The 26,268-nt window shown below is 39.7% G+C and overlaps 4 protein-coding genes and 1 pseudogene across 4 annotated transcripts; 1 reads left to right on the top strand and 4 right to left on the bottom strand.

Moving 5' to 3' along the window:
* Positions 1 to 5,415: 5,415 nt before the first annotated feature.
* LOC149112034 (uncharacterized) lies at positions 5,416 to 8,130 on the bottom strand (annotated as a pseudogene).
* Positions 8,131 to 16,581: 8,451 nt separating this feature from the next.
* LOC149112033 (uncharacterized) lies at positions 16,582 to 19,209 on the bottom strand. The gene has a single exon (XM_089289673.1). It carries the CDS (start codon positions 19,064 to 19,066, stop codon positions 17,255 to 17,257), a length of 1,812 nt encoding a protein of 603 aa, XP_089145799.1. The 5' UTR covers positions 19,067 to 19,209; the 3' UTR covers positions 16,582 to 17,254.
* Positions 19,210 to 19,225: 16 nt separating this feature from the next.
* Positions 19,226 to 22,139, top strand: LOC149112032 (uncharacterized). The gene has a single exon (XM_089289671.1). The coding sequence runs from the start codon at positions 19,352 to 19,354 to the stop codon at positions 21,692 to 21,694; it is 2,343 nt and encodes a 780-aa protein (XP_089145797.1). The 5' UTR covers positions 19,226 to 19,351; the 3' UTR covers positions 21,695 to 22,139.
* A 462-nt stretch (positions 22,140 to 22,601) lies between these two features.
* On the bottom strand, positions 22,602 to 23,555 carry LOC149112031 (uncharacterized). The gene has a single exon (XM_089290316.1). The coding sequence runs from the start codon at positions 23,486 to 23,488 to the stop codon at positions 22,769 to 22,771; it is 720 nt and encodes a 239-aa protein (XP_089146442.1). The 5' UTR covers positions 23,489 to 23,555; the 3' UTR covers positions 22,602 to 22,768.
* A 70-nt stretch (positions 23,556 to 23,625) lies between these two features.
* On the bottom strand, positions 23,626 to 24,564 carry LOC149112030 (uncharacterized). Its single transcript, XM_089289283.1, has one exon. The coding sequence runs from the start codon at positions 24,562 to 24,564 to the stop codon at positions 23,626 to 23,628; it is 939 nt and encodes a 312-aa protein (XP_089145409.1).
* Between the last annotated feature and the right edge of the window lie 1,704 nt (positions 24,565 to 26,268).

Genomic DNA, 26,268 nt, shown 5'->3' with positions numbered 1-26,268 from the left:
AAGGTGGGAAGAAACCTTAATCTTATTCGCCTACCTGATGTTTAATATTCCTGCTACACTGTCTGCAACCTTCTTCCACACGTTTTCTTTCTTTTTTTTTGTCTTTAAATTCTTTTATACTTTTTTCGAACGGCATCGGCAAATGCTTTTTCATCTATCCGAGCCGTCAATATTTCTTGCTCGGCAACAGTCAATTCTTGCTCAGTCGCCGCCATTTTGAAAATAGTGCTGGTGGCGGACTGGGTTCGGCAATTCTTGCGCTGCTCTGTTTGGTTCTTTGTTATGTTGTTATGTCGATGATGCTCACACTCGTTTAAACAGTAACATAACGTCATAAGGACATATAGACATGTTCCTTATGTCGTTATGTTCATGTCGTTTATGACGCTAGGGTGAACTAGGCCTTACTATTCTGAGTTTTTGCCTAATTAAGTTATAATTAGTTGTTCTTATGCTGTTCTTTCTCCTTTCTTGAACTGAAAAGCTGAAAAAGCTCCAAGAAGCCCTTGTAATCGAAATGAATTTTTTTTCCCGGGATGAAAGCTGATATTGGCCGGGGTTGCACAGTGATTTTGTTTACCAGGAAACAAACTCGCTGGAAAGGATAAAACGTTTCCATGGAATGAAGGTGATAAAATCGAGAATCTTTTGCGATTTCCAGCTAATTTCAAAGCTTAATTGGAATACAAGAACTATGACTTCAGTACAGATAAGGTAAAGCAGTATGAAGCTGTTCAGTAAGCCATGGATCGGATGTATGAAGACGAACAGCATTTCTATGCAAGTAACTCTCTCTGGCTGACATGTATGTGACCAAAAACAGGTTTCTTTTGTGCTCCATCATCTTATAAGCTGCCAAAATTGACCGCTAACAAAAGGCTACATTGCGAGAGACGCGATGGGCCCATTTTCTCAATTCGTGTCCGTGATACCATTTTGATCCTCGGCTGACTTTGGCACTCAAGGTAATATTTCATCCCGGGCCGAAATTCGTCATCTAATCGCAACAAGATTTCATCCCCCGGCCCGGCCCCTTACCGAGCTGAAATTTCAGCCGGGGCTAAAATTCGTCATGTAATCAACCTTGTAGCTGGGGCAAAGCTTGGGTAAAAATCTGCATAAACATAAGCATAAGTTCAAAAAAAAAACTCACATTAAATTCCTTGACTGAACACAGCGTGAACTCCAGCATGGAACAAGTGGAAAGGATGTTTCATTCTCTAAACGGGTAAGTACAACTTAGCCAATTTGTGATCGAGAAACTCCAGCAACGTAAGGTTGCTTTTCACCAGTTTCCATTTAGCGCATGTGGATTACATTCCGCACTGATGCTTAATGCCAATAACTGCTTATTTGAACGGACGATTTCGAAAGAATTTTCCCTATGTGAACCTCTCACTCACCTATGTCATGTTCTAACTATCCCGATACACGGTTTGGACAATCTTTACGCTGCCCCATTCAAAGTTTTGTTTTAATTAAGGAAACTGACATCACGCGCGGAAATACTGCAATTATCATCATAATTGTCATTTTCTTTTATAACACGAAGGGACAAAATTGCTAAAACTGGACTTATTGGCCGCGTTACAATTAGTGAGTACGCTGTTTTTTAGTTCGGCCAGTTCCTTGGAACAGCCAGATTTTGAGCAGAATTTTTACGCCTGGGCCCTTTCCTCCTAGTTACAACTTGGACACGATAAAAATGTTTCCGCAAACTGCCGCTTATAAGCCCTGGTTTGTAAGGGGTTTTGGATGGGTCTATAAACGGAGGGGCTTACATCAGCGGAATATGAAAACCGTCGCGAAATGTGCTACAGTAGTGTTGATCGAAATACATTTTTCATAATTATACTTAACACTTAATGATTGGTCCCGAGGGGAACAGTGAATGTTTTTTCGCAAGAATCTAAATGTTTCCAGAGACGAAGTCGAGGGAAACATTGAGATTTGGGGAAAACAAAATTCACTGTTCCCCACTAAGCTAGTTATTAAGAGATTTGTTTTATAGCAAAACAAATGGGTCAAACAGGTGGGAAAAAAATGATCACTTTATTGACAAATGACGTTCAATAGCGGTCAACATTTAGCGGATAACAGTGAACTGTTTCCCGTTTGACGTCATAGTTTTCGTAATGTTGCCCGCTCATGGCATTTGGCGGGAAACAGTTTCATTGTTAGATGTCATGTGACCATGAACTAGCCAATGAATGGGCGCGCAGCAGCGGGAAAAACGCCAGCTATATAACAATGGGTTTTTTCTTTTATTAAGCTTTAAATTAAAAATCAGAGGTAGAGGCAGGGGAGGGGGTATAGCCGAACATCCCGTAAGCGACCACCGAAAATGTCAAACCTCGGTGGTCGCTTACGATAGGTGGTCGCTTACGAGAGTTTAGCCCATATTGGGCCAATATTTTGCCTCATTAGAATACGGTAACTGCATAGACTTGCCCCATGCGTCAATGCCGATGCAATGTTTTATTCATTTAAAAAGTCCATTTCTAAGAACGGTTTTTCTCGTAGAAAAATTTCCGTCTCTTGTACTACCCAGGAATACGATAATGTTACAACACCTTATTATTCAATTTACCTTTTTATTATCTGTCGAGTGGTCGCTTACGAGAGGTTAAAAACAAAAGAAAATTTTAAACTCATAGCTCTAATAAGTGGTCGCGGTCGCTTACAAGAGGTGGTCGCTTACTAGAGGTTCCAAATATATTGATTTCACTGGGAAACTTTTGGTATTTTGGAAAACTGGTCGCTGAGGAGAGGTGGTCGCTTACGAGAGGTTATCGCAACCGGAGATTCGACTGTATATCGAAAGGTTTTATATAAATGTTCTATTTAAAACCCGTTTTTCAAATGATCAGAGATGGTGAATCTTCATGTTTCGTAAAAAATGGTTTTTTGGAGAAAAAATTATATCTGAGGGTGTAAGACCCCCTTAATTGTGACATTTTGTGGCTATTTCAAGTTTCCGGGATGGCATTGCCTACTACCGCAAATCCTCGAATTGGCGCCTGCCCTCAAATAAGCGCCCCTTCGAAAAAAGGCCCGTCCTATCGGCCCAAATTTAAAATAAGCTCCCCCCCTCGAATAAGCGCCCCCCCTCCCCTCCCCCTGTTTTATGGAAGAGTACTGAGATAACAAAGAATGTATAGTTTTGGTCGTGTTCAACTGACAAGCAAGAGATTATCGACTCATTCGAGCACTGCGAATTGACTGTCGCAGTGCTTGAGACTTCTGAGGGATTGACACATACCTATATTACAAAAAAAACCGATCTTATTTGACCACGATTTGGGAAAAATTGTATAAGCCCCACCCTCGATTAAGCGCCTCCCGCGCCACTCATCTTCTCCTAAATTTGAAATAAGCGCCCCGTGCGCTAATTCGAGGATTAACACGCTTATCACAATTGGGTACTAAAATGGGTTTTCGCTGAACTGATCTGTCACTGGAAAAAGCCGAAAAATGAATGAATGAATGAATGAATAGTAATAGTTGTAGGTCTAGTAAGCGCTACAGACGTCACAGTTTGAATGCACAAGTTTAATCATACTGGGCGTAAAACGAGAGAAACAAAAGTGATAGTGGGTGGTGGTGTGTGTGTGTGTGTGTGCTTCAACTGAAAAATAAAGAAGACAAAATATTTAAGTACAAAATATAACGACACAAAAAACTGACAACGGAACAAAATAAACTTACAAAACTGTGGCGACTCGAATTCGAGAATTTGTACTTCTGAGCTCACACAGCAGTGAAGCAGTTAAGGAAAAAACGCGGTAGAAACCAGCTGATTGAACTTTCAGGGCTAACAAGCACTGGCTAAAAATGAAAAACACAAAACTACGCATAATGAAGAACGCTTAAGGTTACAGTATACCTTCAGGGGTGTCTCGCGCGCAAGCGATGTAGCGCGTGCAGTTTAAGCTGTAGATACCTAAACCCCTATATCAAATTAAAGCTTATGGAGCTGGCTATCAAACTATACCATGAATTTTGAGAGAAAATGAATTGTCGAATTTTTCACGACCACTAAATGCGAGCGCCCGAATCACCTTTCGAAAGCTACAAGTCAAAGCGAATTTCGTTTTTCGCCAATTTAATTTTTTCCTCGGTTTCAGGGCCCAAAGCGCTTAAAAAGCGTGTCTGCGTTTTGGCATATTCAATTGCAGTAAAAAGTTACAGAACATTTTCGAAATAGGATTTAAAAAATGTGGAATGATCGTACAAAAATCGCTCTCGAAGAAAAAGTATCTCGAAATTAACAATTCCCAGACACGCTTTTGTAGACTATATGTTAAACTAGCCACTGTCCAAATTTAAGAGCAATTGAACAAAATCCCTTTGAGTTATAGCTCTTTAAAGTGTCTACTTCAAGTGAAAAAATTTATTCGAGAAAACAGCGCTAAGAAAAATTTTATGCTTCGCAAACAAATTCCGCCCACAAACGCCTTCAACTAGGTTCTCAGATAACTACGCCAATCAGTGCAGGGAAAGTTTACTACCGTTAACCTCCTGGTGAAATTTACGCGCGAATCGCCAAAAAACTCTTGTGTTTAGCAATGCGCTCAAGGAACCGAAGGCAGAGAGATAATTTTTCTGTAGCTCGGTTTTTCTTGAAGCTGGTCTGGCAAAATGGGGAAGATTAAAAAGGATACGAACGCTAGAGTGGCTGAGCGAAGGAAACAAACAAAAGAAAGCGCAGAGAGCAACTGTGTGTGGGCAACTGTGCATGGATAATATTTCAAATGGTCTCAATGAGTCCGACGATTCGTCGATATCGGACTCAGCATCCCTGTTATTGCTGTCAAGTTCCGAAATTTTTACAGAACCTTTCTTTTCTCTTACCACAAATATTTGCCCGCCTTATACGATAACTATAGCTTCGTCCGCGTGGCGAACTTTCGCTTCTTCACTCATTGATGTATTTTCATTCGTTCTTCGCTGTTTTCGCTTTTTCGAACTGGTCCATGGTTTAAACGTGGTCTATGTTTACTTATAACTTAATAGAGACACGCCTAATACCAAAAATGCTGGGTAGTCAGAACAACAATGCTGATCAACTGAGTAGTCAATTCGTGACATCCATATAGGTAATTCCCGCGAAAATCGTCTCGGTTGATTGCATACGCGCCATAGGGCTGTCAATCAAGAGGTAAACTTTTACTTCCGGTGAAAACATAAAACCGCCATTTCTCCGCCAATATTTAGCCTTTTTCAATTTTTTTTTTTCAGAAATTAGAGATTATTCTTCGACCACTATTTTGACCCAAAAATCCAAATTTGAAAAAAATTGCCGACCCGAAGGTATACTGTAACCTTAAGTATTACAGAGTGGATTGCATAATTCCTAGGGGTCACGGAAAAACGTGACACCCAAAAGCAAAGAAAGTTCTAGTCGCTACAATAGTAATAGTATATCTTTATTGCGCCTTACTCTCCAAAGGGAGGTATTGGTCTAGTTACAATAAAGGTTTCAACGTTAACTAAAAACAATACAAAATAATATTTACCATATCCGTATACAATAAATTGGGAAACTCATAGTGCTAATTACTTTTGTGAATTGAGAATCTCTTTTCTTTTTTGAAACATTAAATGGATATATTTACCTATTATTTTAGATGTAACCGTGTTTCCTGCTCTAAGTAAATACTTCGTCTTCTCGTTATCACTTAAACTGGGGTACTGGGTATCAGCGTTTGAAATATGTGAGTGCAGCTCACGTCTTAATGTGGTATACCCCCGACAATACATCAAGAAATGCTGTTCATGTTCTATGCAATTTTCTCTGCATACTAAACATGCTCGCTCTTCTGCTGAGATTAATGCTCCTCTATTTTCATATTTGCCAGTTTGTATTCGAAATGCATGACATCCTAATCTAAGCCTTGTCAGGCTAATTCTGTGTGCTGGCTTTGTAATTAATGTCAGGTAGTTTTCAAATTGATTATTATTTTTAACTTCCTTTTGTGTAAATTTCTCTCTTGAACTTGTTGATGACCCATTCTGGGTTTCAAGCCAGTTCTGTAAATACTGATTCTTGAGTGTTTTCTTTATAACTAATCGTACATTCTTGGTGTGTTGCTGGGTTACTGGTTTTATACTTTTTAGTGATTTCTTCATTCTGTTGAATGTCAAAGAAAGTTGTATGTTTTGTTGCACATTGAAAAGCTTCTCGCGGCAAAACGTTGTTAGTGGAATGCTTCAATCTTTGCCAGTAGCTGAAGATTGATGCTTTTATGTCGATACTTAAAGGGTACCGTCCAAGCTCTGCTCTGCAAGCAATATTTTCTGTATACCATGGAACGTTTAATGACTGTTTACTGAACTTAATATGAACTTTTTCAATTGTACTTTTATCAAAAGGTGTTTTGTATAGTATAGTTCCGGTCCCTAAATTTCGCATGCGTAAAGTAACACTGGTTTAACCAGGGCATTAAAGAGTTTGCTCTTAATCGTAATTGTTGCTGTATCATCCGTGTTAGAGAAGGATCGATTTATTATCGAGAGAACTTTGATGGCTTTTTTGCTAAGAATGAGTGAGCGAGCGAGTGAGTGAGTGAGTGAGTGAGTGAGTGAGTGAGAGTGAGTGAGTGAGTGAGTGAGTGAGTGAGTGAGTGAGTGAGTGAGTGAGTGAGTGAGTGAGTGAGTGAGTGAGTGAGTGAGTGAGTGAGTGAGTGAGTGAGTGAGTGAGTGAGTGAGTGAGTGAGTGAGTGAGTGAGTGAGTGAGTGAGTGAGTGAGTGAGTGAGTGAGTGAGTGAGTGAGAGTGAGTGAGTGAGTGAATGAACGAATGAAAACTTTATCAACTTGTCAGTATATTTAGCTATAGATTAGCTAATTGGGGACACCTAACTAAAGTCAACAGCTAATAACTAGTTTACAAAATTAATAAATAAATGTTGAAGTTGATAAATACTTATTTACAGCATAATAATAAATACTATAAAATTACATAAAAATGATTCTGTTCACGATTTACATAGTTTGCAGCAACTGCTGTTGTTTTCAATGAGGTCTGAAAGGTCAATCTTTCTTATTCTCGTCATAAATGTCGCGAGGGTCGGTGACGTCCTTGATTCCTTGCTAAATTTTGACAGATATATGGACCCTGGTATCTTATTGATACATTTTTAGCACAGATGGCCACTAGTCTATCGGCTTATACTGTCATGTGTCACCCTCTCTAAATAAAGCTGGCTGATTGATTGATTGATTGATTGATTGATTGATTGATTGATTGATTGATTGATTGATTGACTGTGGTATTAAAACGAAGTATTTCAAAGTCACAGTTTCTGAGGTAGTATTGAGAGTTCTTAGTTTTGAATGGTCGAGATAGCTTGAAACAAGATTGTTTTTAACCTTATACATCAGAGTGGCAGTATCTTGTAGACGTCTGTTGTATAGAGTTGGTAGCCTGGCACGAGCGAAGACTATCTCATACGTTTCCGCTTTTTATTTATATATTGCCCGTAGTGCGCGTTCCTGTACTCGCTCAATCTTTCTACGGACTATCGGATGACATACAAAAGGTCCATACAAGATTGCAATAAGTTAGATGTGGTAATATACCACTCTTGTACAATGTTAAGTTGGCGTTACATGGAATTAGATCGCGCAGACGTACCAGTGCTCCCACTTTCTGGCTAACTCTAGTGACCTCTATGACAAGTAAAGTTAAGATTTTCGTCGATGTAGACGCCTAGCAATTTTATTTGTTCCGTTTTCTTGATTTCCTGGTTGTCAATATGCAAAGCTCTGTCATTATTCGCGGCATCAATATTTCAATCCTTCCGGTCCTTATCCAACAATATTTTTGGGATTGATGGATAAGGATTGAAACTCCTCTGGGTTAAAAGGAGAAAATCCGTAGCTGTAAACTGTGTCCTGGATTTGGTAAGTTGTTTCCTGAGGCCCACAATCTCAGTTTGTTGTTTTTTCACAGTGGATTTTAGTTCTTTTACGTCTTCGCTGATTTTCTTGTTTTCCAATAGAATATTATTGACTGTGATTTGTATATCCAGCAACATCTCTCTTAAGTCCGTTAGACTGGGTTCTTTGTGGTGGTCTTCGGTGGTTGGAGGTTCTGTTGCGAAGGTTTCGCCTTCGACAGCCGCCATGTTGGTTCGCTTGGAATCTGACTGCCCTTTTTCCATGGAGCCGCGTTCACCACGTTTGTGCTTTCGACCTCTTCCAGTCAAATGATTGTATCGTGGGTCATTCCCTGCTCGTTAAGGTGGTTGAACACAGTTTTTGATACCTGTGTTTCATTCACCTTTTTCTCTAAAACTCTCGATCCCTCGGTCGCCAAAAATGGCAGCAAGCAAGTTAACAACACAAACTTTGGTTTTTTGATGGTTGAGCTGACGTATGTGCCGTTGCCATGGCAACATAAATAAAAATAAACAGGCCTAAAATCGGTTTTGTTTATTTGTAGAAAATCTAGTCATTAGTTTTTCTTTAGAATTTGCATGCAACAAGCTTGTCATGATTCTCACAAGTTAACACCATTTTGCTAATAATTTAACAGCGGGATCTTTAATTATCTCTTCTTGAAGGTTCACTGGAATATCTAGAATTTCCTTTGTTAAAGTTCAATTATTTTCAATACTCCGGCTACTTATTTCCTAAAAAAATTTCGTGCTAAATTTCGTGAAATTCTAATGAGTGGTTTTCGAGAAATAGGCGTATTTCCGAGAGTGAAAATTTTCATTCAATCGAAATTTTTTGACTTACTACGCATACGCTGCATTTAACTGGGTTCTTTCGGTAACAAAGAAAAAGCTGAGAATTGCTGGGTTCTTTGCGTCATTACCTTTTCAAACATACCTTTGTGATAAAAGACTAAAACCATCAATACTCTGCGTTCAATTATAGAGAAAAGTAGCACAGATAGTGCGGGTGTTGAGTAAATAAAATGATCGCTCTATTGACGGCATGTTTGTTTTTTGCAATCCTTGTGCGCGCGCTGAATTGCATCAGCAAAAGCGCGCGCGAAAACTGTGTTCGGCCACCTTGATGCTAAAAAGATTGATTACTTTCACATTGAAGGGAAAAATATTGGGCACGTAGACTGCTGCATTAAAACGCGTGCCTCGCGCTACGTCCACGCATGCGCTCCCCTCAAAAGGGAGATACATTGGGGAAAATATCCGACTTATAAGTGACGTAAGTGGAATATACGAGTCTACAAAACCTGCCTGGCATTCTAACGTCACTAGACTTCCGTAAAGCTTTTGATTCGATTGAATGGCCCTTTATGATGAAGACGCTAGACCATTTTAATTTTGGTAGTGACATCAAGCGCTGGATTAAGATATCCTACACGAACGCAGAAAGTGCGGTACAAAACAATGGTTTTATAACCAGTTGGTTTAAACCATCAAAAGGAGTTCGGCAAGGTTACCCCTCTCCCTTTATTTGTTTATTCTTTCTGCGGAGGTACTCTCAAATAAGATACGTCAGGATTCCAACGTGAGAGGAATCAAAGTCTTCGGTAAGGAAATCAAGCTGTCACAATTCGCTGATGATACTACTCTATTCAATGCGGACATAGAATCTTTAGAAATGGCCTTGAAAGTTCTTGGGGATTTCGAACGAATTGCTGGTCTGTCCCTAAATGTAAAGAAAACGAAAGCGCTTTGGTTGGGGAAATAGAAAAGAAATAGAAATAAGCCTCTGGATTTAAAATGGTTCCACAGCCCTGTTAAGATATTGGGGATATATTTTTCGTATGATATTAAGGAGAATAACGAGCTCAACTTCCACAAAAAGATCCAAAAGTTGCAAACTAAGCTGGATATGTGGAGTTCACGGGACTTCGCGATATTTGGAAGAGCCATGTTGATTAAAACCATGGGCATATCGCAACTTATCTATTCGGCCTCTAATCTGGTTGTTCCCAAAGGAATTGTGGAAATTGTAAGAACAAAATCTTTTAAGTTCCTCTGGAAAAACAAAAAAAATAAAATAAAAAGATCAGGCCTTTACCAAGATCTAGACCACGGTGGAATATGCATGACCGATTTTGATATTATGTTAAAACTCGCCTGGATCCCGAGACTGTTGCGGACTTCGGACAATAGTAATTGGTGTGTTATTCCAAAGTATTATTTTAGAAGAAAGGGAGATTAAACTTTCTACTAAGGTGCAACTACGACACGAATTTACTTTAACGACCTCCCGCTCCTCTATAAGAAGATGCTAGACTTCTTCAACGAATTAAAAACTCATTACTTGTACGATCAAAAGTAGGAGCTAGTATTGTTTAATAACAAAGATATATTGGTGGACGGGAAACCCATCTTCCTTAATAATTGGTTTAAAAAGGGTATTCTATCGATTAATGACGTATTGAATGAAAGTGGCAATTTTTTAACATTCCACGAGTTCTGTGATAAATATTCCTGCGAATCCAATTTTCTACAGTATTATCAAGTTGTTAGCGCTATTCCGGAACGCTTAAGGTCTCTATCCAAGTGCTCCGACACCATGAACAAATCACTTTTTACCGGAAATGATAATATCTTTTCCCTCAACGAATCGACACAAATTAAACTGGCAAGGCTAAGTCAAAGGACTTATATAATTTGTTTAACGTCAAGATTCACACTGAAGATCAAAAGGGCTCTAATCGTTGGAGCAACAAACTCTCTTTAAAGAAAGACGTGTGGACTAAGATCTTTTGACCACTGAAAAACATTTGTAAGGAAACTAAACTAAAAGAGTTTCAATTTAAATTAATCCATAGAACGATAGTAACTAAGAAAGAACTATTCAGATTTGGTATTGCGGAAGACGATGAATTCCTACATTGCGGAGTTAAAGATTCAATTGAGCACTCTTTTATCCAATGTATTGTATATTTACCAAATTGTTTACCCAAAAGTTCTTGAACTGGTTCAACCGAATGAATGCGTGCCAAACTTCCCCTACCACAGAGGAGACCTTGTTCGGCATTACTGCAGGCTCCCACGACACAACAATAAAACGGAAATTCAACTACACTGCCTTATTTATGCGTCATTATATTTATTCAAGGAAGTTAAATAGCCTGGCCATCTCCATGCAGGATTTTATCAGTAAACTACTCATTAAATACAATCTTGAAAATTTGTCTTAATTAACTGTTTATTGCGAAGTAGTCCTCCCTCCTCAAAGTCAATATACAGTATAACGTATTGTAAGTAACTGTATGTTCAGCAAGTAATGTAAGTAGAGTGTTATATCGTTAGTAGTTTAAGGAGCCCGTATTGCAAGTAATTGTATTTTCTGTAAGTAACTGCATTCAGTATTGTATTGCCAACATAAGTAACCCGTATTGTAAGTAACGTAAGTATTGTACTGTAGGTAGAGTAGCGTAATGAGACCTGCATTGTAAGTAATGTCTGTAGAATTGTGTTTGTAAATTAAAATTATTATATTAAGTGTAAATTCTGGGAGAAACGTATACTCGGAAAAAATCCGAGTCCCAGTTGGGATTTGAACCCACGACCCTCCGTGATCTAGTTCTAGATCACGGGGAAAAAAAAAATTTAAAAAAGGAGAAAATTATTCTTGTACCACGCTGATGCTTGCCAACCTTGACTCATCAGATCTGAATCAACAGCCTCCAGTTGCGTACAGTTGATGATCGTCTGCGTGCATTGTCAGATTTGACTCATTTGCGTGATAAGACATGTCGTTTTGACACATACCACAATAGGGGCCCAAGTGCCTTACCCTGGGGACAGCCGAGTTCTATTGTTTTCCATTCACTAATGTGGTCGTTAATCTTCACTCTGTTGAGCCTCTTATGGAAGATAGATCTAATTAAATCTAACGAGCTGGTACCGAATCCGCAAGCATCTGGCTTCTTTATAGTAAGAGAATGGCACAAGGAATCGAACGCCTTACCATGTCGGTTGATAGGATTGTCACGATCTCCTTTCTATCCACAGCCTGCTTCCACTCCTCCGGTAATGTTAGCGGAGTTGTTTCGCAACTATGCTGTCTTCTGTAGGCCGTCATTTGTTGATACAAGGTTGAGTCGAAGTGACCTACTATCTGCTTACTAAGTAAGTGTTCAAATATTTTGTCTACACAGACAAGAGATGTGATTGGACGGTAATTCTTTTCTTCTTTTGGCGGTCACCCTTTTTGAAAATCGGAGTCCATTCTACCATCTTCCAAGCAGTAGGCCACTGGCTCAGTTTGATACAGTTATTGTAGAAACTTGTTAGAGACGGCGCTACTCCTCAAGCCACCTTTTTGAGATGCTTCGGGGATGCTCCTGGGTCCCAGGCACAGCTCGTCTTGGGGTTGATGCTTTTAAGGGCATCCTGTACTTGCTCTTTTCTTAAGATTTCTAAATCAAAGTGGTCGTCTTTGTAAGCTACACAACAGTTTCGAGTTCTTTTCTATTTTGCTTCCATCAGATGGTACGCATATCGAATTAGAGTCTGTTTTAGTGCTGTTAAACGGTCTGAAGGCATTAAATACAGTTATCTCAAAGGAGTGAAGATTGAAGACAACGATACAAGACCTCAAATTTCCATACATGTAGTCTTAGGAGCAAGCGAATATGTCACAATTGAAACAAGGACTGTGCAAAAAGTAGGAAAAGCAGGACAACCCGTAGCTGAGAAAACCCTCCTTGGATGGACTTAAATGTCACCGTTAAGAGAGGATGTTGGAAGTTCCGTGCTGCTAACGCAATCAGCAATCGACTCTAGATGGTCTTGGCCTCGCTGACAGCTAGGCTGACAGCCAGAAGAAGTGAATCACCCTACGCTGTCGACTAACGAAGCCTGAAGTAAGAGAAGATTGGAACAACTAATCCGAAAGTTACAACGATATGGCCAATACAAAGAGTACGACAGTATAATCCAGGAGCAACTACAAGAAGGAGTTGTAGAGCCAGCACCTGAGGTTGCAACTGGAATAGAGTTCTATATCCCACATAAGGCGTTGACTAGAGAAAATGCCGAAAGTACGAAGCTTCGAATCGTGTATGATTCCTCAGCTAGAGAGAAAGAAAACCAGCCATCCCTGAACGACTGCCTAAACCCAGGGCCCCCTCTTACTAACCGTCTTGTGGGACATCCTTATAAGGTCCAGATTCTACCCTGTACTGCTCACTGGTGACCTCAAGAAGGCGTTTCTTCAAGTCCGAATAAAGAAAGAAGAGAGAGATTCCCTCCGCTTCCATTGGAGACCCCCAAACAGCAGAAAAACCTCTTTCCTATACGTTCCACCCAAGCTCTTTTCGGAATGACTTGCTTACCTTTCCCTCTCGGTCGGAGTGATTAACCAGAATTTCGACAAATGGGAAAGCCAATTGCAATACCCTGAGCTAATAAAGGAAATCCGCAATGGCCTGTACGTTGATGACCTAATGACTGGTGGGGAGAACACGGAAATCATTGAAGAAAAGAAAGTCATCACCACAGAAGTGTTCAAGGACGCCTCGTTCACTATTCACAAATGGCACTCAAATTTACCAGACCTAGAAGCAATCAGTAGCTCACCTTGCGAAAAAGAATTAGCATACGCTAAACAGCAACTCGGAGGAGCCAAACCGTCTGAAAGAAAGATATCAGGTGTTGCTTGGGACAAAGAACAAGACGTGATCAGCGTTATTCTTCAAATCACACAGACCGAAACAACCAAGAGAGGCGTGCTGTCCCATCTTGCGAAGATCTACGACCCTCTTGGTCTTGTATCACCAGTAACACTCATCGGGAAACAGCTAGCTTTATCGCTACATGTGTGACGACAAGATTCCGTGGGACACTCAACTCTCAGGGACGCTACTGGAACGATGGAATGACTGGAACAGCGCACTGACTGAGAACCCAACAGCACCACTAACACTCGCTCCTTACTATCAACCGATTTCGAGCCTTTCATTGCATGCATTTGGCGACGCCAGTGCAAAGGGAGTCCGTGCTGCAGTCTACGTCATTGTCCATCAAGATCAAGGAGTCACTCAGCAACTCGTTTGCGCAAAGTCAAGACTTACAATACCAAGACTTGAGCTGGTCGCTGGTCACATGACCGTGAACCTCGTAACAAACGTACAAGCAGCCTTAAACTTCCTACCACACGAAACTCACTGCTGGCTGGACTCAACCGTAGCGCTCTACTGGATCAAGGGAGTATCGACAATTCGCTTCAAACAGAGTGCACAAGATCCATGAACACGACCAAGTCAAGTGGCATCATGTCCCAACTGAAGATAATCCCGCCGACCGGGGGAGTAGAGGAGGAAATTCAGTGGATAGCCACCTTTGGAAACAAGGGCCAACTTGGCTTAGTGATCCTTCAAATTGGCCACCATACATTATACTAGAGACTACAGCTGAAACCATGGCAGAAGCCAAAGTAAACCAAAAAATTTTTTCCGTCGCCATTCCCAAACACGACGCCTTAGATCAAGCCTTACTAAGAGTTCTTCGAATTGGAGCGTGGGTGTGGCGGTTTATTCATAACTGCAGAAATCAGGCAAGAAACAGAACAACGGGTCCAATCAGCACTGAAGGAATACAGCACCTAGAGCATGGGGCATCACAAGGGCTCAAAAATCAGCTCACCGGCGACCCAGTTTTTCTCGCGTTGGTATTCAATGCTGGCTTGTTTACTCTATATATGGAGGTGTCGGGCCCTCCATGGCGAAGGTACCCGAGAAAAACTGGGTACCCCGACTACGATGCCTCGTCAAGAAGTTGAGAGGTAGCTGCCACGGGTGTAAAAGGTCTCGAGCAAGAGCATGCCAAGCACCACCACCAGGAAATCTACCCAAAAGCAGAACACAAGGTTCCAGACCCTTTCAAGTAGTAGGTGTAGATTTCGTGGGTCCGATCCGCTCCGGTTGGGGGGAGTACTCTCTTATATGGGCTATATAGGTATGCGGCCCCAAAGGGCAGGGGTTTACAGCCGTTGGGTCATAAAGAGGGTTAGGGTTAGGGTTAGGCCATTTTGGTCTTAAATAGGGTCTGGTTTTAAGGTATGGGTTTAGCACTCTAGTCTTGAATTGTGTATGTTTCGAAGAACGAACATTTACCCTAGTTTTATATTTCGCTTTTAGCTTTGCGCCCAGTTCAAGAAGAAACATTATACGTCCGTTCCAGGAACATACATGGGGGAGGGTGTCGGGGATTGGGACTCACATTACGCAACCATGTCATCTAAGCTTTGACCACAGAAGTATGTAAAAGTGTCCGGAAATACAATTCGAAGCGTTGTTAGTTCAGTTAACCTAACTCGCGATCCTCCGAAGATCTTGTAACCTCAGTTGTGTTCATTAAAACGTGTAAAATCCACTTCCAGACTTCTCTTGGATACTGTCTCCTGCGGCCAGAGAACTTCAGGAAAAGGGATGATTTCTAGAGCGGGAATGCCGTTAAGACAGCGTTCGAGGGAGGCTTAAAACACATATTTTAGCGTGGAAAGAACTAGAGCCCACTGAAGTGGTTCTGAGTGTAATTAGAGAGGGTTATAAATTACCATTACACACTCTTAGCCACCCAGTGTAGACTAGTGTATTTCGGTGTGTATTTCGATGGAAAAAGATGTTTGGTACTTGATTTACGACATGTTAACTCCCACCTTTTCAAGTATAAAATTTTAATGTGAGGACATATCTATAGCCCAGGAACTACTAGGAAAATGTTATTACCTGTATGCACTTGATATCAAGAGGTCCAAGAGTGCTTATTACCACATTAATAATAATTGCGTTCGACGAAGTGGAACGCAAACCTAATTTTGACCTGTGGCTTTCCAGAGTTGGTTTTCCTGTGCACGGTTATAGGTTGAAACACCACATTCCTGTAAGGACACCAAAATGGCCACCCCGCTTGATTTTTGCAGGGGCATGTCACGGCCAGTAAACTCGTACCGTTTAATGCTAAGACATATGATAAGACATGTGGCGAACATGTGAGTATGTGAGCAGGCCATGTGAGCTCGTCTTTCCGATGGATCTTTCTTTGACTTCTTTCCGTTCAGTCGCCCTACACTTCGTTATTATGTGCTCTCAGCGTTAGATTTTGGCGAATTTTTAACGCTTCGACGGTAGCATTTATCGAAATCTGAGGGAATTGTCCTTGTTTATTAACACGACTTAGCTTTGGGATGATAACCGTGGGAACAGCTACATTTTGATTGCTTTTGTTGATTAATTCCAGTCGCGACAGATAGCTCAGTCTTTATCCAGCCGAAACGTTATTGTTTGGAATCGGTGGAAAAGTGCTCTGAAGGCAAGATCCATAAGACTACTTCATTCACCAGGGGAAATACTCGAATTAGTCGCACGGAGTTTGTTTTACGATAAACGACCACGCGAAACGTGCACGCGATTGCAAATGCCAGCTTAGAATAATGTACGTAATCTAAATATTCTATGAAACTTGAGAGTCTACAGAAACTGGCAGCGTCACGCAACCTATCAACAAATCGTGACCTCTTCACTAGCATGGACTTTGAAACTATGCATACATGTATCTGACTGTAAAACCTCGGTTGCTGCTAAAAAAATTGATTTTACCAATACACAAGGGTTAACAGTCAACTAGTGAAATCATTTATTTACGATATATATATATAAAAGTTAAAAAGTTAAAAATTTAATAGAAAAACGTTTCGGTCTTAGACCTTCATCAGTTACAAGAGAAAAAGGACGAAAACTAAGTTTAAATACGGTTACAGTGTGGGAGATTACGTAACGAAATGAAAAATACAATATTGTGCTATTAATACATCGTGATTAATACAATACAGGAAGAAAATGCAAAACGAGAAATACAATGCTGTACTATAAATTGCGTCATACAGGGTGATAATTAATAGACCAAACGAAAAGAATACAATACTGTGCATAAATTACATTATAGAGCGTGATAATTGCAGAACTAGGTTAAATTCAACCTAAAAACTAAAAGAGTTAAAATAGATAAAACGGACTCTTGCAATGCGGTAAATATAACGGGAAAAATAGTTTGCAAAGATAAGCAGTTGAAAAAAAAAAAGAAGAAACCTACGTTTACGCTGGACAAGGTTAATAACAAAATCCCAAATCGAGGCCTTTGGAGCATTAAAGGGTTGACAAACAACAAAATCCCTGGAGGGGCCCTTAAACAATAAGCTGTAATAAGATCCCAGGCAGGGCCTTTGAGCATACCTAACACCCAAAAAGCTGACAAAATCCAAGGAAGGGCCTTTGAACTGCCTTATGGCGCGAACGCAGATTTACACAAAAGAAAGTTAATTATAACAAATTCTGTTTTTGGAGTGAAATTCTTTTCTTTTATTTAAGCCATGGGGAGCCAAAGAGAACAGTTGAGCACTCCAATAAGCCTCTTTGGTAATTAAAAACCTATCGATCTCGTCTGAGTCATTAGGGGCCTGCACCTGATCAATGCATTGGAATTCAAAATCATCCAAGGAATGTGGAATTTTATTGAAATGTACTGCTACCTCACAAGTGGTTTTGTTTGTGAGCATAGCAGACTTGTGGTTACGAAACCTAACCCGAAAATCGGTGGTAGTTGATCCTATGTACTGTAAACGACATTTCTTGCAGGAAACTAAATAGATCACGTTTTTAGAATCACAAGAAAGCCTTGAATGAATGGTGTATTTTCTGCCCGTTTTAAAACTTAGAAATGATTTAGATTCAACAAAGAAATTTCGACAGAGATCGCATCTATTTCTTTCACATTTAAAGCAGCCATTGTTTGGCTGAATTGTTTGTCCCTCATCGGCGGTTTTAAAACGAGATGGTGCTAATAATTCTTTCAGGTTTTTTGTTCTACGAAAAGATGGTATGATAGAGCCTTGAGGGAAAAGTTCTTTCAATTTAGGGTTGGATTGCAAAATCAACAAATGCTTTCTAATTATGCTACTCACATTAGGCAAATTAGGATTAAATGTGAGAACAAATGGAAATAATTTCTTCGATTGTTTTCCGCGTTGCCGTAGTAAATCATTCCTAGAAATGGTGGAGGCTTTGGAGAATTGATCGTCAACTAATTTGGAGGGATAACCCTGATTAACAAGATAACCCTTGTACTCAACTGTTCTCTCGGCAAGGAAAGTTTCTTCAGAGCAATTTCTCTTCAATCTAGTCGCTACTCCAAAAGGAATAGCCTTGAAGACATGCTTGGGATGGCAGCTAGAAGGTGGAAGATATAAATGACTATCTGTAGGTTTAGAATAAAGATCAGTTCTAATAAACCCATCCACAAGATGTAAAGTAAGATCAAGTACGTGAAGCTCACGTTCAGAAAAAACTAACTCGAATTTAATAGTAGGGTATAGAGAATTAATGTAATCAGTAAATTGATGTAAGGCAGGAAGGCCTTGCTGCCAAAGATCAAAGACATCGTCACGATAACGCCACCACAAGGACGGCTTTATCGGACCGGAAAACTTAGCTTTAAGATCAATTTCACCCATGGCTAGATCGGCATAACTACATGCATTTTTTGGACCCATGGCCGTGCCATGAATCTGAAGAAAGAAATTCTCCTTAAAAACAGAATAGTTGCTTTTCAAACAGATTTTTACGGCTTCTAATATGCAAGATGTAGACGGAATTTTGTTTTCCCTAGCATTCAAAGCTTTCCTAACTGCAGTAAGACCAAGTTTGTTATCGATGTTGGGGAACATTGAAACCACATCCCACGAAACCAGTAAGGTGCCAGTTGGAAAAGGGCCACTCGTGTTAAGATCTCCTATTTTGTTAAGCAAATCCGTGGTGTCCTTAATAAATGATGGTAATTTACGAGCAAGTGGTTGCAAATAGAATTCGGTAAAGGCCGACAAGTTCTCAATTGCCGTACCACAACAAGAGGTAATGAGTCTTAACGGGTTGCCCGTTTTGTGCGTTTTAATGTTCCCAAAGGCAACTCCTGGTTTCGCTTCCTTATTTAAAACCCACTTAGCTATTTCGGGGGAAATCTCACCCTTTCCAAGCCATTTGGAACACCAACTACTTACTAACGCTAAATGCTTCGAGGTAGGATCTGATTGCAAAGATTTGTAGTGCAGCTGATTGTTGAGCTGACCAAGCATTTTTTCTTCGTACTCTTTATCATCAATTAAAACAAAACGGGAACCTTTGTCCTGTATCCGAATCACTACATTAGAGTTTCTAAGTTCCTTAAGGGCAACACGTTCTTTTCGTGAAAGATTATCTCTAGGTTGCTTAATGTTCTCAGGATTGATAAGATCAGACTAGAAAGGTTAACGGGGTCTAGCTGGTGTAGATGCTCTGTATTGACGGGGTTTGGCAATCTGCGCCTTTGACGAAAACGCTGGCGCTTCCTAGAAATCCTAGCACCTTTATTGTACCGTCGAATGCGTCTGACTGTAGATGGATTGTCAGTGGCGATGGGTGAATCCAATCCAGGATCAAGAGGAATATTCCTTCCTCTAATATCCTCGAATATTCCTTCCTCTAGTCTGCCTGTTGGAGCAGATCAGGTTAACTTGCTCCGGAAGGGACCTTCCTTTTGCCCCACGCCCAAAGATATCAACTGGCAGAGCGTGTATGACGATTTGGAGATCTTTGAAGCCCGATTACGGACGACAGCTTTCTTTATGGATACCAATCCTGATGACGACCTTCCAACCCCTAGCCATCTACCTCGTGTTCCGAAAGAAAAGAAATGGAGACCTCCTACGTCCAGGTACCCTGAACTTGAACTTTTTTTAGCTAATGTAAGGCGTGATCTTATCAATCCTGAGAACATTAAGCAACCTAGAGATAATCTTTCACGAAAAGAACGTGTTGCCCTTAAGGAACTTAGAAACTCTAATGTAGTGATTCGGATACAGGACAAAGGTTCCCGTTTTGTTTTAATTGATGATAAAGAGTACGAAGAAAAAATGCTTGGTCAGCTCAACAATCAGCTGCACTACAAATCTTTGCAATCAGATCCTACCTCGAAGCATTTAGCGTTAGTAAGTAGTTGGTGTTCCAAATGGCTTGGAAAGGGTGAGATTTCCCCCGAAATAGCTAAGTGGGTTTTAAATAAGGAAGCGAAACCAGGAGTTGCCTTTGGGAACATTAAAACGCACAAAACGGGCAACCCGTTAAGACTCATTACCTCTTGTTGTGGTACGGCAATTGAGAACTTGTCGGCCTTTACCGAATTCTATTTGCAACCACTTGCTCGTAAATTACCATCATTTATTAAGGACACCACGGATTTGCTTAACAAAATAGGAGATCTTAACACGAGTGGCCCTTTTCCAACTGGCACCTTACTGGTTTCGTGGGATGTGGTTTCAATGTTCCCCAACATCGATAACAAACTTGGTCTTACTGCAGTTAGGAAAGCTTTGAATGCTAGGGAAAACAAAATTCCGTCTACATCTTGCATATTAGAAGCCGTAAAAATCTGTTTGAAAAGCAACTATTCTGTTTTTAAGGAGAATTTCTTTCTTCAGATTCATGGCACGGCCATGGGTCCAAAAAATGCATGTAGTTATGCCGATCTAGCCATGGGTGAAATTGATCTTAAAGCTAAGTTTTCCGGTCCGATAAAGCCGTCCTTGTGGTGGCGTTATCGTGACGATGTCTTTGATCTTTGGCAGCAAGGCCTTCCTGCCTTACATCAATTTACTGATTACATTAATTCTCTATACCCTACTATTAAATTCGAGTTAGTTTTTTCTGAACGTGAGCTTCACGTACTTGATCTTACTTTACATCTTGTGGATGGGTTTATTAGAACTGATCTTTATTCTAAACCTACAGATAGTCATTTATATCTTCCACCTTCTAGCTGCCATCCCAAGCATGTCTTCAAGGCTATTCCTTTTGGAGTAGCGACTAGATTGAAGAGAAATTGCTCTGAAGAAACTTTCCTTGCCGAGAGAACAGTTGAGTACAAGGGTTATCTTGTTAATCAGGGTTATCCCTCCAAATTAGTTGACGATCAATTCTCCAAAGCCTCCACCATTTCTAGGAATGATTTACTACGGCAACGCGGAAAACAATCGAAGAAATTATTTCCATTTGTTCTCACATTTAATCCTAATTTGCCTAATGTGAGTAGCATAATTAGAAAGCATTTGTTGATTTTGCAATCCAACCCTAAATTGAAAGAACTTTTCCCTCAAGGCTCTATCATACCATCTTTTCGTAGAACAAAAAACCTGAAAGAATTATTAGCACCATCTCGTTTTAAAACCGCCGATGAGGGACAAACAATTCAGCCAAACAATGGCTGCTTTAAATGTGAAAGAAATAGATGCGATCTCTGTCGAAATTTCTTTGTTGAATCTAAATCATTTCTAAGTTTTAAAACGGGCAGAAAATACACCATTCATTCAAGGCTTTCTTGTGATTCTAAAAACGTGATCTATTTAGTTTCCTGCAAGAAATGTCGTTTACAGTACATAGGATCAACTACCACCGATTTTCGGGTTAGGTTTCGTAACCACAAGTCTGCTATGCTCACAAACAAAACCACTTGTGAGGTAGCAGTACATTTCAATAAAATTCCACATTCCTTGGATGATTTTGAATTCCAATGCATTGATCAGGTGCAGGCCCCTAATGACTCAGACGAGATCGATAGGTTTTTAATTACCAAAGAGGCTTATTGGAGTGCTCAACTGTTCTCTTTGGCTCCCCATGGCTTAAATAAAAGAAAAGAATTTCACTCCAAAAACAGAATTTGTTATAATTAACTTTCTTTTGTGTAAATCTGCGTTCGCGCCATAAGGCAGTTCAAAGGCCCTTCCTTGGATTTTGTCAGCTTTTTGGGTGTTAGGTATGCTCAAAGGCCCTGCCTGGGATCTTATTACAGCTTATTGTTTAAGGGCCCCTCCAGGGATTTTGTTGTTTGTCAACCCTTTAATGCTCCAAAGGCCTCGATTTGGGATTTTGTTATTAACCTTGTCCAGCGTAAACGTAGGTTTCTTCTTTTTTTTTTCAACTGCTTATCTTTGCAAACTATTTTTTTATTTATCTATTTTAACTCTTTTAGTTTTTAGGTTGAATTTAACCTAGTTCTGCAATTATCACGCTCTATAATGTAATTTATGCACAGTATTGTATTCTTTTCGTTTGGTCTATTAATTATCACCCTGTATGACGCAATTTATAGTACAGCATTGTATTTCTCGTTTTGCATTTTCTTCCTGTATTGTATTAATCACGATGTATTAATAGCACAATATTGTATTTTTCATTTCGTTACGTAATCTCCCACACTGTAACCGTATTTAAACTTAGTTTTCGTCCTTTTTCTCTTGTAACTGATGAAGGTCTAAGACCGAAACGTTTTTCTATTAAATTTTTAACTTTTTAACTTTTTTTACCGTCAGAAGTTGTCCGTCCTTGCTTTATCAAACGTTTTTAAATTCATTTTTGCGGTGAGGCTTGGACTGTGAATCTTCATTGATCCTCCTGACGCAGTGGCATTCTTTGTTGGCTTGAGGCATTTTATAACCGTTTTATAATATATATATATATATATAACTCGCACAATGGAGAATGGGCTTCCGTTTTCAACGCTTTATTCAAGACCCGACGCGTTTCGGCATTTGCCTTCCTCAGGGGTCTTCACATGTAGTTGTTACAGAGTCATAATTGGTTAATTATGTGACGTAGTACAATGCGTGTTCCTTAATTAGATGTTGGGTAGAATGTTTTGTAAACAATTAGTATTTCTAATAGGCAAAGAGTTTTACAACCTTTATAACGTATGTTTTAAACAATTTATGTACCCAAAACTTTATAAAGGCTCTTGTGTAAAAACTTTATCCAGTTCTTTTGTTAAGTCCATTCGGCTGAATGGAGTTTAATGTTCTTTGCCAGAAAATCTCTCTTTCTCGAAGGACTTCTCTCTTTTTGTCAGTCTCTAAATGATCTTTTTTGATTTGTTCTATGATAGTAATGGTAACATTGTCAAAGTCGTGAGTTCGTGTGTTATGTAAAAAGTGTTCAGTGAGTTCGCAGCTACTCACTCCCTTTTTGATATGGTTTCTGTGATTGTTTAACCGTAGGTTAAATGCTGTTTCACTTTCGCCAATGTATTGAAGTTTGCAAATGTTGCACTCGATTATGTAAATGATCCATGACGAATGGCAGTCCACTGCATGAAATATGGTAAAAGTCTTCCTGTTGTTGGGACTGGTGAAAGTTGTGGTCTGGTTGATCTTATTGCACCAACTACACTTCGTTCTTTCACTTGCTCTACACCCCTTTGGTATCAGATTTTGAGGTGTTTCACTTACAAATCTTGAACGCACAAGTCTGTCTCGTAAACTTTTCGGTCGTCGGTAGGCGACTAAAGATGATTTGTTGAATATGAGCGATAGTCTTTCTTTTGATTGGAGAAAGTTCCAATTTCGTTCAGCAATTTCTGCAATGAATGGGGCGTGGGGGTTAAATGTGGTGACCAGAGGAATTCGGTCTGTTGGTTCACGTTCTTTGGTCTGCAAGCATTCCTCTTGAGTCAATTTAAGCACTTTCTGCATTTCGTGGAGAACTTTCCGCTGTGCATAATCACACGCTACAAAGAAATCCGCATATTCTATGATTCGTTTCTTCAATGTATCCGTTGAAGAGCGTATTCGCCTCAACCTCAAGACTTGACTGTATGGGATGCTCCGTTTCAGATGAGGTGGATGTGCCGAAGGTATGGATGTGTGTCAGTTGGTTTCTGATAAACATCTGTACTGATGTTGCCTTGATCGTCCTTTAGGACGGTAGTATCAAGGAAATTCACTGAATGTGCCGAGATCTCGTGTGTAAACTTGACTGAGGGTACTACATTGTTAAGGTAATTTATGAAATTAATCAAAGAGTCTTGATCACTTTTCCAGATAAGAAATATATCATCTATAAAGCGTACCCAGATTATGATATGGTTTGCCCACTCTGTTTGGTACACGAATCTTTCTTCAAGTCTTCCCATGTATACGTTTGCAAAGTTGGGTGCGACTCTAGTTCCCATAGCTGTTCCTTTGATTTGAATGTAATGTTCATTACCAAAGGTGAAATTGTTGAGTTTGAGAACTTTCTCGAGGAGACATGATAATGTTTTCGATGATGGCTTATTCTGGTTTGTTTTGCCTGGCTCTTCCTCCACAACAGTGAGCCCTTCGTCTGTGTCTATATTCGTGTATAGGCTTGATACGTCCAGTGTTGCTAAATGACACTTTTCTGGTAGCTTGCCCAAAGCCCGTATTCGTTTAATGAAGTGTGTGGTGTCTTGTATGTATGACGGTAGCTTTTCCGCTATAGGTCTCAAAAATTCGTCCACATACGCTGATAACTTCTCTGTGTGGCTGTTTACGGAGGATACTACTGGTCTACCTGGATTGTTAACTTTGTGTATTTTGGGGAGCATATAGAATACAGGAGTTCTTGATTGTGCTGGCCTTAAGAGTTTAGCTACTTCTTCTTCTAATTCTCCGTCAGCTATAAGTGTATCTACGCACTGGTTTATGAGCTGTTCGTGTTCAGGAGTAAAATCTCTCTCTACTCTCTTGTAATATACTTCATTGTCTAGTTGGCGTTTAGCCTCCTTTACGTAGTCCTTTGTATTCATAATGACCGTAGCTCCGCCTTTGTCTGCGGGCTTGATGATTATGTCGGTGTTATTGCTTAGTCTATTCAAAGTTGCTCTCTCACGTTTGGTTAGGTTGTTACGTTGAAATCGTAGATTGTGCAAAGTCTCATCAGTGATTTCTTGCCTTAATCTGTCAATATATGTATTAAGGTATGGTTCCCTTAAAGGTGTAGTATATATCTTGAGGTACTTTTGGTTCAATTTTTCAAGAATCGATGGTTGGTATCCAGGGCCGTCTCTCTCTCTCTCTCTCTCTCTCTCTCTCTCTCTCTCTCTCTCTCTCTCTCTCTCTCTCTCTCTCTCTCTCTCTCTCTCTCTCTCTCTCTCTCTCTCTCTCTCTCTCTCTCTCTCTCTCTATATATATATATATATATATATAGATAATAAACAATGGTAGCAAGACTTCAATTCATCGTTTTATTGCGACAACGCTGTTTCGTATGGTCAAAGGATGATCACACTCATCAGGCAATATCAACGAATGACCGTTAAATTTCACAAACTGGCGCTACAGGAATCACACAACATCCTTTCGACACCAAAACAAGAGAAACGAAACTGAGCTATCTAAACATATTTGGACACTCAAAGACAACAACAAACCTTTTACCATCAAGTGGAGAATCATTAAGCAGTGCAGACCTTATAGCAACATTACTAACAAATGTAATTTATGTCTTTTTGAAAAATTCGTGATCATCTGTAAGAAGAGTTTGTGTACTTTGAACAAGCGAAACGAACTAGCAAGTGCGTGCCCCCACAGAAACAGATACCTACTCAAGAACTTTGTGAGCAAGTAACGCAATCTTTTAGCAACACGAGATTTCAGATTTTAAATCCCATGGCAACCGCTTCATTTTTTTTTATTTTTTTATTCTTATTTTACTTTTTATTATTATTATTTTTTTATTTTTTTTATTGCCAGTTTTTCAATGTTATATAGCATCTGTTTTTCCATATCATAGCAACTGTTTTTATATCTCATAGCAACCTGAAGTTAGCTTTTAATTGCCAGTTTGTGAAATTTAACGGTCATTCGTTGATATTGCCTGATGAGTGTGGTCATCCTTTGACCATACGAAACAGCGTTGTCGCAATAAAACGATGAATTGAAGTCTTGCTACCATTGTTTATTATATATATATATAAAATCGTTACCAGAACTCTCAGGCCAACAAAGGTGTCACAGCGTCAGGAGGATCAGTAAAGATTCCCAGTCCAAACCTCGAAGCATAAACGAACGTAGAAAGTTAAAAAATTGTCAGGACGGACAACTTCTGACGTAAAAAAGATTAAAAAATTTAATAAAAAAACGTTTCGGTCAGAGACCTTCTTCAGTTATTACAACTTTTGAATAAAAACGAGCTTTAAATAAGATTAAGGTGCTAGTGATTACGTAATTACAAGTGACAATTAATAAAAGTACAAAATCACGTGAAAGTGCAAAAAGTGGTGTTAATTAACAAAACACAAAAAACAAAATCAACAAAGCGGAAAAATATTGAATAAGTCAAAAACAAACTATTATGAAAATAATCGCCAGAGTCTGAGAGACAAAAGCTAAAAACTAAAAGTCCAAACTGGCTAAAACAAATAAAATAACCGAAGAGGCAACGCGGCAAGCATTGGAAAAAAGTATATTTTGCCCAAAGATACCCTTAGGTGACCTAATTCTAAAAATCA

This window comes from Orbicella faveolata, unplaced genomic scaffold, assembly GCF_042242905.1.
Source record: "Orbicella faveolata isolate gen_17 unplaced genomic scaffold, um_ofav_v1 contig_2, whole genome shotgun sequence".
Classification (NCBI taxonomy): Eukaryota; Metazoa; Cnidaria; class Anthozoa; order Scleractinia; family Merulinidae; genus Orbicella; species Orbicella faveolata.
The sequence above is the reverse complement of the archived record's forward strand: the minus strand, read 5'-3'. Positions and strand labels throughout refer to the sequence as shown.

What these genes read in the sequence shown, in the direction of transcription:
- LOC149112032 (XM_089289671.1), top strand. Translation starts at nt 19,352, where the DNA reads ATGCGTCTGACTGTAGATGGATTGTCAGTGGCGATGGGTGAATCCAAT.
- LOC149112031 (XM_089290316.1), bottom strand. Translation starts at nt 23,488, where the DNA reads ATGCAGAAAGTGCTTAAATTGACTCAAGAGGAATGCTTGCAGACCAAA.
- LOC149112030 (XM_089289283.1), bottom strand. Translation starts at nt 24,564, where the DNA reads ATGAATACAAAGGACTACGTAAAGGAGGCTAAACGCCAACTAGACAAT.
- LOC149112033 (XM_089289673.1), bottom strand. Translation starts at nt 19,066, where the DNA reads ATGCTTGGTCAGCTCAACAATCAGCTGCACTACAAATCTTTGCAATCA.